Below are 15298 nucleotides of genomic sequence, written 5' to 3'. Positions count from 1 at the left end.
GGAGATTTATGTAGAACATGCAGACTACATTGTCTATCGTGATTTTGATGGATTGACCCCTGATTAAGTGAAAAAAGTGGATATCGGCATTCCTGACCTCCCTTATTTCCAGGAGGTTGATGTGGAGAAGGGACACCTGGGAGGACCATTTGCATTGAACGGTGTGCTCCCCATCCAACAAGGGATGCCTCTGAAGTAATAGTAGCAGAAGGGAACTCCTTCACAAACTCTGGACAGGTTTTTCCACCAATTGAGTGAGTCTAGCTTCTGACAAGAACCAGATACCAGTTTATCAAGGCTGTGTGTGTTCCAAATGTAGACTGTTCTGAACCATCCCTGGAAGCAATGAACCTGGCATGTGCTACAAAAGTGCAAGCTGCAATATGTCCTAACAGTTAGAGACTATTTCTTGCAGACATTCAAGGACGTACATGAATCTTGGAAATAAGGTTTGTCAGTCCCATAAACCAGTGAGCTGGGAGGTAAGATCTGGACATTATAGCATGCAGAGAAACCTGTATAAAGTTTCTTTACTGAACTGGAGTCAAAAGGGACATTTCAACATTGGGTTGTAGTCTCAAATTGTGGAACAGGGACATAGCTATCTTTACTGCAGAGAAAAACTCATTGTTTGACTGGCCCTTAAGGAGCCAATCATCGAGATTGGGAGGAGATGATTATTCCCCCTCAATTTAGGTAAGAGGCCATCACTACAAGGATTTTCAAGGATGCCCTTCAGGAAAAGCATAGACCAACAGGGAACAGCTGATACTGGAAGTGATCCTGGTTGAATGTAAAATAAAGGGGCTTCTTCTGAAAGGAATCTATTGCAATTAAAAGCAAACCTCCTAAAGGTTCAGGGCCGCAAACCAATCACTGCAATCTAATGATGGAATTATAGCTACAAGAGTTACTATCTTGAATTTCTGCATTTTAACAAAAATGACAGTTATTATCTGAGACCTGAAATTGGTCTTCTTCCTCCATTTCTTTTGGAGACCATAAAATACTTGGAATAGAATCACTTCTGTCTGTGCTGTACCAGAACTGGTTCTATGGGTCCTGTGCACAGGAGGGAGAGGAATTGCTGTCTCAGCATCTGTGAGATGGGATGGGAAAGGAGGGTGGGTTGGAGGAATAGACTTAAAATGGCTGCAGTAACTCAATGTTATACCTCCAAAATCCATTTGTTGACTACATTCTCCTCCCATACAAGTCCAGAGCAGAAGAGGCATTCTCCAAAAAGAGCGAGGTAGGTAGAAGGAGACAGTTGAAGATTCCTAAAAAGGGAATTGCTGTTTCAATGAGGAGGAGGACTGGAGAGTAGTATGGGTAGTAGGACTGGATGTGGTAGGTGGCTTCTCTTTCTCGTATATCTTTGTCTCTTTTTGGGTGGTTCAGCAGACTTATGGAAAATGGGAAACTGGGCCTGGCAAGATCTCTGAGACATCTGTAATCCACTACATTTTCTTTTGTTTGCAGATGTGTAGATCCCAAGAGAATAGAGTGTAGCCTTTAAATTCTTCAGTGTGCAAGGATTCATCTGTGGACTCACTGAAAAGCATAAATCTGTCAAAAAGAAGAAGGTCTTCTACAGTAGGTTGGACCTCCCTGGGAAATCCTGACAGTGGCAGTCAGGGTGCTCAACGTATGATAACAGCAGTGGAAACAGAGAAGGCTCAGTTGGCTGCATCTTGGTTCTTGCTAGGAGCTAACCTTCCCCTGTGATGGGCCTGAAATTGTTCCTGATGTTCCAGAGGGAGATGTTCAATAAAAGCATTAGATTTGCTGTAGGTGGTGGTATTTTGCCATCAGAGCTTGGCAATTCACGATACTTCACAGTGTCACAAAGGAGTAGCTTTTACAACAAAAGAGATCCAAGCATTTAGCCCTTATCATAAGGTGTTGTATGCCATGCTCGTTGATGGCCTCCACAAAGAATTAGGCGGAGGATGTGCACATACAAACTTTTTTTTTCCTGGGACATAACACTTTTTGTCAGCTAGTGTACATGCAAATGGTACCACGGTGGGAGTCTTCAAGATGGTTTTGGTGGATTCAAGCAGAGCCTCGTTCACCTGCAAGGCCACTTAACCAAAAATTGTCATGTGGAGAATGTCTAAAATTTTATGGTGAGCCTCTTGGACTTTTTCCAGGGGGTTTTGGAGTGAGTCGGCAATCCATTTCTTAAGCTCTTGAAACTGTTTAAAATCATCTGCATAAAAAGGCGGGGGAGGCAGCACAGCCTCATCTGGTGTTAAGGAGATATTAGTTTGTGGTGTCACCTCCTTATCAACTGTAGCCTCCTGCTTCTCAAAAGACTCCATTTGAGGTTGTTGAGGAGGGAGAGATGGGGCGGAGAGCCTTCTACTATGATCCCCAAGAAAACAGCTGGGAGCTCTTGAAAGTTGTTGATGATAGGCAGCCCACAGATCCCAGTATGGTCAGGGAGGGGGACCATACAGTAGAAGCAGCGATATCCAATCCTGATCATACCAGATCGGATGAGAGGGAATATGAGAGGGCCTAACCTTAGGAATCTCCTTCTCAGTGAAGGCATCAGGAGAGGTGTCTCTACACTGGTAAATAGGTGACCCCTGCACAGAAATCTGGGAGCCTGAGGTGTTTCCAACACAGGCCCAGGGAGGAGCAGACAGTTGAAGTTATTATGGTTGTCTTCCTCCTTCTGAAGGTACCAGTGAACAGGATGTATCAAGAAAGTTTCAGGTCTTGCAGACCCAGAGAATCCCAGTACCAACAGTCTTTCAGTATCCATTAATGATGGAGATGCTGGCTCATACGAGACAAACAAGTCTCTAAAGAATATAAATTCCTGCAGTGCTGGCTAAATCTCTCAGGCAATCCGATACTCTTCTTCTTAGAAGCTCTGTTGGTACCCTCTGCATTCTTCTGCCACAAAGATCTTGTAGATGAGTGGGGTACAGAGGTCAACAGAACACTATGCTATGCTCACTTGGAGAATGATGTATGGGGGTGGTGGGAGGGTATCTAGGTCTGAATCTGAGACTGATTGAAGGGAGTATTCCATCATGAGAAGCCTAAATTTATTCTCCCTATTTTTCCTAAATCTGCTCTTGAAAGTCGAGCAGATCTTACATTTGGATGGTGTGTGTGTCTCCTCGAAACAGCCCACTGTTTAGACTCCCAGCAGGTAAAGCAGCATTTGAATCCCAGGGACCTCAGCATGCGCCAGAGACCAAAACCTGTGAGGGAGAATCCATCAAGAAGGCGAACAGGAGGAAAGGGGTATGTAACCAAATAAACTCCAGAAAATAAATGAAGGAATTATACAACTAAACCAAAATAAAAAAAAACTAAACTAGACCCTAGACGATCCAAAGGGCCAAAGTCTAGCTACCGCTAAAAACAGGCACACCACATGCTCTGTCTCAGGCCATAGGGTGGTTGAGAAGAAACTGAGGGCAGCTCCCCTGTTCATCATTATAGGAAACAAGGAAATCTGGAATGTAATATGCAGCCAAATTGGGGCTGCTACCTTAAATCTCCAATCAAAGGCGCAAAGGGCACATGCACACCTGAAATGAACTGGAGCACCCATAGGGACGCTACTTAAAGAACTGTTACCTTTAGAGAGAAAAATTAAGTTGCAGAAAATAGTTACGCACATTCATTATATTACTAGTAGTGTTCAGGGCAGAAGGACTGAGACATGAGGAAGTGGAAATCAAGTATCTCAAGCGGTGAAGGTGATTGGGGTGGGGGTGAGGATGAGGAGGAGAAGAAATCAAAGCTAAACTCAAATCGGCATAGAGAGCAGTGTAATACCATATCACTTGCCTCACTAAATGGAAGTAAAATAGACTGAACAACAAACTGACATGGCAGAGAAATGGCAAGGTTGTCTTAAGAGGCAGCTGCCTTGGGAAATATACTCCCCGTGCAAAGTGCTACATATGTTTTTCAAATCTGTCATTGAGATATAATAAATCTCCATATTGCCAACTCTATCATTGCTTTCTCTAGTGCTACAGAATATAGAGGTCTAGAAACAAACAGCACACAAGTTGTACACCTTTAATATCCAAAGGGATGTACTTGTTATCCAGTTTGTAGGACAAAAACACACAATTCTGCCTCTACATCTTCAATACTTTTTTTCTAAAAAGGAACAAATGGCAATTTTGTAGTTTCAAATCATCCAGACAGAAATCCTGCCTTTCCTGAAGGAGCTGCTCAAGGTACAGATGACGAGAGCAGTGGAGTGGTGCATGGCAAGATAGCTCAAGGTCGGGGGGAAGACATTGCCAGGCACACACTGATTCCCTATGTACCCCAGCTAACTTGTACCACTCTCCACAGCATGTGCACTAGTTAAATGGAACCCATAAAACCTCCACTCCTTTGATAAATGATGTTGTAAGCATCTATAGGACTAGAAGCTGGGACCATGTAGATTCTAGGCCGCTGTCACTTCCCCATCACATCAAAGCTCAGGCCAGGCTGCTGCTGGAGGACCCTGTGAAGCTAGACACTACAAGTACCACCCAGTGGCACCTCACCTCAGCAGTACAATGAAACTAAAAACTAGAACTAGTACACACAAACTAGAAACCCATTACAAAGAGCTGTCTGCAGACCACACACATGCTTCCGCTCCAGACCTCGCCTCACTGTGAACCTTAGACTCAGGCTTCCAACTCTAGTTCGTCTGCAACTCAATGCCTGACCCTGACTTTCTGGTATCCTGACCTGGCTCAATTCCAACTCCACTATGTCTCCTGACCGCAACTTGATAGCTGACCAGTGCACACCGGCTGCCCATGGGCTGGCCCTGACGGATATGCTGGCTACCTGGGCAGTCAGGCTCACTTTTTATAGTGTGATCTGCAGCACTTGGAAAAGGTTCTACTCTTCTGTTTGCTGAGGAAAGGGGGTTTCCTACAACCTTTCCCCCAAATAGTATAAGAAAGGACTGTGCTCTTGTTGTTTTTGAAATGCCTCTTTCCTCGTCAATAATATAACTAAGACATTGAAATGACTAGAACAATCATAATTAGAGAAGCAGTAGTGACATGAAGAATTCATTCCATACTTTTCTCCAGTGTACACCCGTGGTCTTCTGCTGAGTGCATAATTTTTAGTATTTGAGCCTTTCCGGAGCGGGTCATCAAGAGGTGACTGGTGGGGAGGGTCTTCCAGTGGATTCCAATAACTCTGTTCACACATACCTCGTAACAAAATTTCAGCTAACTGCCTGGCTATTGTCTGTAAAGGAAAAACAGAAAAATATTTTCCCCTACTGCTGAAATGCTGAACAGGAAGTTCTGAAAAGACTGGGGTTCTGTCAAATGAGGACTAGTCACATTCAATATAAGGTTTCTATTCTCTGTCTAGTCATTACAGAGAATTCCCATCTTCCTCTAGTTTTTTGCTTCATTTAAAAAAAAAATAAGCAAACTAAAAGACCTGACCGTCTCATATTATTCCATTGGCCTGAAAAACTCAGAATGCCCTGCACACCAGGAACGAAAGGCACAATGTCCAGTTTGCTTCTGTACAACACTGCAACAAGAAGCCTTCAAAACTGTTTGATAGAATTTTAATGGGTAAATCCAAGATATTTAAAGAAAAATATTAAAATATGTTAACATACCCAAAAATTAGTTAAATTCAGATTTGTTATTCCACATTACAGTCATTATTACCAAGGTGGCTTAATTTGAATCATTAACTTCATCAATTCAACCACAGTAAAAACATGATTTTCTATTAAAATTACACGTTTTGATTCACTGGATCTGAAATTTTAGTTCCTTTGTATAATATCAATAATTTTGCCATCAAGCTGTGTACATAGGAACAAGTGGTTACATAGATTAGCTATCACCATTGCCCTCATCTTTCTGTTCTCTATGTCCTCTTTTACAAACATTTATGGACAAAGTCGTTTTACATATGCAAGTAATTCCATTGAACTCCATTTGCTTATTCAGATGTATGAGTGTTTGCAAGATCAGGGCCTTAGACTGTAAATTCTTTGTGATGGGACAACGTCTCCCTATGTGCTGGAACAGAGGCCTACCACAATGCAGCTTCAACCTTGGCTGCAGCTTCAACCTTGGCTGGAGCTTCTGGCTGCTTCCAGAATATAAATAGTGGCTGTGACAGATATTGCATGCAATATCTTTGTAGACTACTCTATTACATTTATGAATAGATTAAGTATGATCCTCTTCAGCTCTATGGGTGACAGCAACCACAACTCCTACAGGAACTAAAAATATTATGAGGCAATTAGTCCTGGGATAGTGAACAACTAAGCACCAACTCCTGGGGTGGTTTCATATACTGGCTCAGGCTGGGTTTTCCAGAGACCAAGAGACAAAAAAAAAGAACTTGGGATATATAAAGGCTGTGTTTAAACTGATTGGAGGCTTCTTTTTGAGTGAGAAAATGAACAGAACTTTCTGTCCAACGGAGACCCCAACCCTTACTGAAAGATGGGAACAAATGGCCTACCAGACTCCCATGTGAAAGATGAGCAGTCTCTGGTACATTCAGTGGCATATAAGAACTTGTACTGTTTAAGTATTTCCTCTGTGATGCTTTATCCTAAGAATACAAGTACTCCGCTGAGAAGGAGCGGTGTGATAACTTGTAATTGCTGGCAATATACTGCTCAGACCCCTTGGAGAGAAAGCACAACTCAGGTGCAGGCCTTTAGGCAGACTGGCTTGCTGGGGATATCACAGTGTAAGGCAGGAGGCTATGAAGCCTGGTCTGAAGGGAGAGACAGACTGGACTCCACGCAAGAGAGGTGATGGCTGGGAGCCTGAAAGCTTGAATGCGCTTGAAGGCCCAAGGAAGGGGAATACAGTGCAGTTACCCTTAAACTATGACAGTAACTCCAGCGACAAACGATGACAACTTCGAACCAGATGTTTATCTTGATTTTGTCCCCCCACTGGAAATCCTAAACACTATAACAGAGCTTAACTTCAGTAAAAGAAGAAAACTGATAGTATATTATGATCACCAGGGAAGGCAATTACTTCCTATATTCTTCCCCAAATAAAATCCCAGGGGGCTTATAACATCCATAAATATATACCTCAAACTGCATCATCACAATAAGTAGACTAAAGATTTTTATCTCTGTTATTTTTAAAAGGGCTCAAAGAAATGGCTTTTGTTGAACTCTCTCTGCAAGAGCTTTACTATTTATATTTTACTTAAAGACAACTAGTTTTTTCCCCTGGTAATTTCTACACAGACTGAAAATAAAACATTCGAAGAATAAATTTGTTTTTTTTTAAAAACCTAAACTACATATTCTAATTTGTCTTTTTACATACCACAAAACTATTAAAAATTGTTAAAAAATTCAGTTCTCTCTAATCTTTAAAGAAACTCACAAATAAACTCCCTTTCTAAATGCTTTATGCATATGTGCATTAGCTACATATGACTCTGGATGACAGTGTTGAAAACTCTGACTTTTACAGTCTTAGAAATGGGACAACCTCAGCACCTGTACAACAGCTGGCAACATTTCCCAACAACAGATGGTTAGCAACTGAGCCATGAGTGTCACTGTATGAGTGACATCTTCATTTTTTGATTCCTGATGTAAGAAACCTGCCTTCCATTTCTTAATGTTGTATTTACACTCTGTACATTATTGGCCTCCTTTACATGTCTAATTCACCAATTATGAAAAATGTGTTTTTGGGATCTCATTAAAAAGCTAACTGAGAAACTGATTTTCTAGTGGTGTTTTGAAAGTTATGGAGAAACTATACTACAAATCTTATCTGTAGAAATGGTTTGGAATAACAAAAGACAAAATACATTGTAATAAATGTTGCATATCCCTTATTCTTATCTGAAAACTTTTGATTTATATCAGATTCTAAAGAAAGAAACAAACACATGTTTAGTGAATGTTTACTTTATGTTGATATGGATATGATCCTCCTTTATGACTTTTCTTTTTTGAAGTAGCTTTATGGGAGAGAAGAAATAGATAATTTACTTGACAATAGAACTCAAAGTCTGTATTCTGGAAAAACAAACAAACAGTGCAGCATCCTAAGAGTGATGAAACAATACCTTGGCAGAACTCTCCTATGACGCCATAAAATACAGTGGTGTTCATGAGACATTGATCATGGTTTCAAGTCAAATCTGTTTTACACAACAACCAAATGAAGAAAGAGAGAAGGGAAGTCACATGAATAGAGGGAGGGGAAGAAAGATTGCTGATCAAACTGTCTCTTCTGTTTTTACTAACTATTTTAACTCCAATTTTTGCACCTAAAGTTGTATGGGTTTTGGTAACTAATAGACTACCGTGCTGTAGTCTGATTTGTTTGCCTCTGTAATACAGGGATGTGTATCCTTTACATACTGTTGCAACATTTAGATTTTAAGCAGCCAATGAAAGTTTGTAAAACTTACCATTCGTAGATTTTGTGTAGTTCTTGTTTCAACAGCTCTTAGAATCTCTCTAAATCTACCGACTCCTCTTGTCAAGTTCCTGCACACACACATACACAGAGAATTTGACAGTATTCCCATCCAGTGCTTAGCTGCATTTTATATACAGTTCTTTTGTTTAAGTTGCTGGTCAAATCCATTCAAGCAAATTTTTTCCTGCTGTAAGATCTCATTCATTATCTAAAAAATCGCATTCAGCAGGTAGCCCTATCACTCTGGATCACAACAAAGAACCAAATTAAATAAAAAAAACATAATTTTGCAGAAGTAATAAGTAGCTCGAGAGAGTAAGACAGTTAAGAATATTGTGCAATGGAAGGGACATGAGAGGGAAAACTGATTTAAATCGTTATTTAATAGCAAAACTGATATAGGACACAAATCTTCAAATAACAATATTTTAAAAAATACATTTAATTTCAATAGCTTCTCAATAGCATATAAAAGGGAAATAAATCAGGGACAAAATGAGCCTCTCTTCCTTTCTCTAACCCACATAATAGTAAAATTTTCCAACTACTTTTATATACATAAATATTTCTAGAGAATACAATCATAGAAGACCAAGCTGTATGGTTAGAGCAGAAGACTGGGAGGCAGGAGATCAAAGTTGCACTTTTGATTCTGCACATGGCTTACTGTGTGACCTTGTGCAACTCATTGAATTTCTTTGTGTCTCAGTTTTTTCCACTTAATACTTAATCATTGTTTCCAAGAAATGTGAGATCCTGAGATGAAAAGCACTATATACATGCAGAATAGCAGTATTATTAATCTGAATTTTTCCCCAAATAGTCTGGAAATATAATATTCTACACCCCGGGCCGACTAACTTGTACATTTTTTTTCTCTTTTCTCATCATTTTGACAGTTCCCTCAGCTATTTTTCCAGTTTTCAATATATTAAGATTTTTTTTATGATAATAACTACCCATTTATTATAACACAATTTGACTTCCAAATGAGCTGGTGAAAGACTGAGTCAGCATTTACTGACCCAGCCAGCTGAGTTCTGCAGTCTCTGGCACATGTACTAAAATCATTTTGTTATTTGCTCTGATTTAGTTTCAAAAAAGATAATGGATGTTCAATCAAAGAAGTGCTTTCATTAACTCAGAGCCATTGACATCTCATAGGGAATTGCATCTTAAACCAATATGACTGCGTGTAAATCACGTAACAGAACTCTAAAGATGAAGAAAAACAGATAATTATGCCTCACCAACATTACTTATAAGTGAAGGCATAATATACATGCTTCATAAGCATTTAGTACAGTCAACAAAAATTTTGCTATTGACATATGAGTATATAAAATTAGAGAGTTTAAATGTATTTAGGATAGCAGATATGAGTCCATCACAGTGAGGACAATTTTCTTAGGCTATATTGAAATCTGAAACTTGCTTTGTGCAAAGCAATCCCTGTTTTAATTGCATAGTGCCTGAAGTCAGACTGTTTTTTCAGCAAAAGATCTTCAGCTGTGGGACTCACTTTCATCAGAGCCTGAATTTTTTTTTTTTTTTTTAAACTTTTAGATTACACTGCAAAGCTTATCTGTTCTCTCTGTACTGTGCATGGAAAAGGATGAGCAGACACACTCATTCTGTGTACAAGGATTTCAGTCTCCAGGGTAACCAACATGACACCTTTCACCAGCACAAATTGACTTAAAAAAAAAAGGAAAATAAGTTTAATATTAACTATATCCATACAACCCTATGAACAGCTGCTCAAAGTAGATCAGTATCTAATAAAACCATGCACCAATGATACAAGAAATAATGATCCATTTATGAGAATTAATCATTTCTGACCTTGCTGGAGCCTAGTTTTAGGTAAACAGGTAACAAGATTTATCATGGCTTATACAATTTTTGATTCAGTAAGCATCTCCTCTAAGAAAAATAATGTGTTGTACTTTGACCATACAAGGGTCCCAATGTTCTTCATATATATTAACATTTAAGGTACCTGTATGAAATAGGCATTACTATACTGATTTTACACATGAGGAAAATAAGGCACAGAAGGTTAGCAGGAACCTGCAGCTGTTCAGAACCTTTGATAATCAGAACATAAATGATTTTGCCAAGATCACATACGAAGTCAGTATCAGAGCCAGGATCAGAATGCAAGAGTCCTGGCTCTCAGTCTTCCACTCTAAATGAGTGTGTACGGGTAGGGTGACCAGATAGCAAGTGTGAAAAATCAGGACAAAAGGTGGGAGCAATAGGTGCCTATATAAGACAAAGCCCTAACTATTGGGATTGTCCCTATAAAATCAGGACATCTGGTCACCCTATGTGGGGGAGATATGTTGCTATAAGGGGCACATCAATTAATCTACAAATCAAAACGAAAACATAGACCTAAGAACAGAATACTCTCCATGAATCTGTCAAGAGAGCGGTAGAAAGGATCCAAACCATATAAACCTGTGAAAGACTGACTTGTTACAATAAATGAAATATGGAAACAGCAGAATCTCAACTAATTTAAACTAATTGAAAACCCCATTGCTAATTAGTCAATTTTGAGAATTAGCAAATGTGTGCACAAAAACAAAACAGATAATACAACTCAAAATGAGCTTTGTTAATTTATTTCATATATAAAGGTTTTATTAATGACATATATTATATTGTGTTCTATAGTATATATTTTGTAAAAAGAATCATGGAGAAGTGACATGAAATGCCACTAAGTTACCTGCTATTACATATTTGCTAGGAAGATACTAGAATTGAGTGTGTGGCAGCAAGGTTCTACTGTTTCATGGAAAACACAATAAGTTTTATATAACAAAACTGAGAAAATCTATAACTAGTCTTTGCTTCATAAAGCATTTAACGTTGTTTCACAGCACAAATACACAGGAATGCAATACAATTTAAGTTTGCACAAGCATCTTCTATACAAACTATTGCAAAGTACAAAGGGATAAATAACAAGAATTGAGTTAAATGCTTTGAGGGGAAAAAATCTGAAGCAAAACTTATCTTTAACAGTGTATTAGGTTTTCACATTGCACTACCTTTAGTAAAGTACATTTCATATATTTGTTAAAAGTTTTTATTAGTTTCTTGGTGCTCAAGTATAAGATTATTTTCTCCTTCACAGGCACATGCTTTCTCCTGCAACTTCAATAAGATGTGCCTTAATTTTTACAATCCTGCCTTTACTGATATAGAGTTGCAGAGGCAAATGAAGTTGTGAAATATAAAATCTGTAGTGTCTGTAAAGAATTTTGAGATCCCATGTGAATGAAATGCATTATAAAAGCAAATTCCATTCAACTGTTCAATATACAGAGCTGTAACACAATTATAAACATTATAAACACTCACAACAGATAGAGATTTTCAATAATTTAACAACTGGCAACTTGTGTACAGCGTACTGTGACAAAGCTCTTCCTCTGCCTCGGTGGGTCCAGCACTTCCTTCTAGCAGTAGGTCAGGAAACTGCTTCACCCCTTAGTATTCTTCCACCCTCTAGTGGTGGGGGAGGGTAATACAGACTCTCAGCTGCTGCTGGCTTCTGGTCCTATCTCTGGTTCTCACAGACCCTTCCCCCTTCGCTGGGGCTCTTGTTCCTCCAGTGAATAGCTGGCATGGGTGAGGGGGGCCTGGTCCCACCCTCAACTCCGGGCCCTAACCCAGGGACCCTACGAATAGCAGCCTCATGCTGTGGCTTCAGGAAAGCTGCTGACTTCCCTGGATTACTTCCCCATGCCCCTTGACTTAATGTCTGGACCCTGCTCCAACAGGGGCCCTTCCTGGCCTCCTTGCCAGGGGAGGCTCTTGATCTCTGACAACCCCATTGGGCGTGGTAGTGCCAAACCAAATGTCCAGTTCGATCTTCCCCTTTTGGCAGAGTCTTTTCTCTCATGCCTCCAGGCCTGGGAAAGGTCCTTTGCCTTCTTTGGGCAGGGTTTTTCCCTCCCCTGTCTCTGTACCTGCAGGGTTCTCTTCTGCCAGCATTCTGCTCCTTCCCCTAATCCCTCCTGGTTTCTGATAGTCTTGCCTGCTTCACACACACTGGTAGCTCTCCTCACTCTCACAACTCCAGCCACACCCTTTCTCTGGAGGGGAGGCTTTAACAAGTCCTGGGTATGGCCTTGATTAGCTCCAGGTGTGTTAATTAACCTGGAGTAACCCCTGCTCAGCTACCAGGGGAAAAGGGACTTGCTGAGCCTGGGGCTGATATATTGGCCTTCTAGCACTCTCCAGTAGCCATCTAGTCTGACCCTGTCACAGTACATATAGTCACTTCTGTGTCTAACTGGCTGTGTGCATCCCCCAACATGCACATTAGATATGTGGGCACAATAATCAAGGCCTTTCCAATTGTTCATGACTAATTTTTAAAATATAGCCCAAAATTTTGTTTTCTGTTTTCAAGCAGCTACATAAAGGAAGCTCAACCGTCCATCTCGTCTGGTACTGGTGAATGACTGAGAACACTGACTGGAATTTTCAAATGAGCTGGAGGGTAGGCCCCTGACTCCCTCTGAAACTCAGAGAGTTGGTAGCAACTCCCTGATGGCTGATCAAAACAAAAACTTGAATCAAAATAACAGATGATGCAACTTAAATTTAGTTATTTTGGTTCAAGTATGTGTGTGGACAGTGCAAGTTACTGTGTAGATCAGTGCTTAGACTCCTCTGAAAACTCCAGGCAGTATTTCTCAACTGCTCACAAAACACGACTAAAAAGTAAGAAATCAGAAGATACTCTGCACTAGTGTAAAAAGTAAAAAAATTACAAATCCTTAGCATTACATGAACATGTCAATTTCACCTGTCTCCAGATAGAAAAGAGTACTAACCTACATATCTCTGACAGGATAACAAGCCTTGTGGATAGGAGGGAAGTGGCAGATATGGTATATCTTGACTTTTGATAGTGTCTTGCACGACCTTCTCGTAAACAAACTAGGGAAATACAGCCTAGATGGAACTACTATGAGGTGGGTGCTAACTGGTTGGAAGACCGTTCCCAAAGAGTAGTTATCAGCGGTTCACAGTCAAGTTGGAAGGGCACAGAGTGTGGGATCCCACAAGGACCTGCCCTGGGTGCGACTATTTAATATTTTCAAAAATCATTTTGATAAAGGTATACTTGTAAAGGTTGCGGATGATACCAAGCTGGGCAGAGTTGCAAGTGCTCTGGAGGATAGCATTAAAATTCAAAATGAGCTGGACAAACTGAAGAAATGGTCTAAGATGAAATTCAATAAGGACAAATGCAAAGTATTCCATTTAAGAAGGAACAATCAATTGCACAGATACAAACTGGGAAATGACTGCCTAGGAAGGAGTACTGGTGAAAGGGATCTAGGGGTTATAGTGGATCACAATCTAAATATGAGTCAACAGTGTAACATTATTGGAAAAAAGCATGTGTCATTCTGGGATGTATTAGCAGGAGTGTTGTAAGCAAGAAGTAATTCTTGCACTCACTCCATGCTGCTTAGGCTTCAACTGCAGTATTGTGTCCAGCTCTGGGCGCTACATTTCAGGAAAGATGTGGACAAATGGGAAGAAAATCCAGAGAAGAGCAACAAAAATGACTAAAGCTCTAGAAAACATGACCTGTGAGGGAAGATTGGAAAAAACTGGGTTTGTTTAATCTGGAGAAGAGAAGACTGGGGGGGAGTCATGATAACAGTTTTCAAGTACATAAAAGGTTATTACAAGAAGGAGGGAGAAAAATTGTTCTCCTTAACCTCAGAAGATAGGACAAGAAGCAATGGGCTTTTAGGCTGGACATTAGGAAAAGCTTCCTAACTGTCAGGGTAGTTAAGCACTGGAATAAATTACCTAATGAGATTGTGGAATCTCCGTCATAGGAGGCTTTTAAGAACAGTTAGACAAACACCGGCAGGAATTGTTTAGTTATTACAGTCCTTCCTTGAGTGCAGGGGACTGGATTAGATGACCTCTTGAGCCCCTTCTAGTATTCTACTTCTATGATTCCATGTACTTTGTGAGATTTGACAAGACTAAAGACCAGTTCAGTCTTGGATAAATCAATAAAACAAAGATTGTATGTATATTGAAGAAAATGAAAATTATTAAGGGGCTAAAGGAAGTAATTTTTAAAGAAAGATTTAGAAGAATTAAAAATGTGTGTCTAGGCTAAACAACACCGGGGTAGGAAAAAAGAGAAAAGATGAGAAATATTTACAAGTCTAATAAGAAAGTAAGCATCAAAGAGTGAGAGAGGAACTCAGTGATCACAAGAGACTTATAATTGAGAAAAGAAAAAAAAATTAAATTGGATATTAGGAAACACTCCTTAACAGCCAGATGTTAGGAACAGCATCCCTAAAGGAAGCGGTCGGCATCTGAGAGCATGAAATTTAAAACTAGACTAGACAAAGCATTTGATAATAATACTATAGGGAACAATCCTGCAAAGGTCAGGGATGGACTAGATAAATTCAATACTATAGGTCTTTCAAGTTACCAGGACACGTCCTCAGGTTACCATTATATCTACATTAAATGAAATATTCATATTCTAAATGGAAGAAGCAAAAACTATAACACACAAATTGGGGTTTTGTTGTTAATATGATAAAAGGCAAATTGTTTTAAATAAAAATTCATCCCTTTTGGTCCTTTATTCCTCATTTCCCATCCTCTCCATTTTTGCTTTCCCAACTTTTCTTCCCTCACTATAGGTATGCAAGACTCTGTCCTCTAGAACACCTATGATCTATTTTGTTTCGATTGTGTTTCAAAATTTAATTAGGAGGGCATGGCTAGGATAAACCCCAATAGAAACACATAGAAATATATTAATT

The 15298-nt window shown here is 39.7% G+C and overlaps 1 protein-coding gene across 3 annotated transcripts in view; it reads right to left on the bottom strand.

Annotated features, from left to right (window-relative positions):
* TTC7B (tetratricopeptide repeat domain 7B) overlaps nt 1–15298 on the bottom strand; it is a 277659-nt gene that overhangs the window by 179822 nt on the left and 82539 nt on the right. For all 3 annotated transcript variants that reach the window (XM_067556318.1, XM_067556316.1, XM_067556319.1), the window contains exons 6-7: nt 8443–8521; nt 5075–5247 (exon numbers count right to left, since the gene is read on the bottom strand). In XM_067556318.1, coding sequence (XP_067412419.1) covers nt 5075–5247; nt 8443–8521 — 252 coding nt within the window. The remainder of the gene's footprint in view (nt 1–5074; nt 5248–8442; nt 8522–15298) is intronic.

This window comes from Emydura macquarii, unplaced genomic scaffold (assembly GCF_026122565.2).
Source record: "Emydura macquarii macquarii isolate MOO-44397 ecotype Brisbane River unplaced genomic scaffold, CSIRO-AGI_Emac_v2 contig_1713, whole genome shotgun sequence".
NCBI lineage: Eukaryota > Metazoa > Chordata > Testudines > Chelidae > Emydura > Emydura macquarii.
The sequence above is the reverse complement of the archived record's forward strand: the minus strand, read 5'-3'. Positions and strand labels throughout refer to the sequence as shown.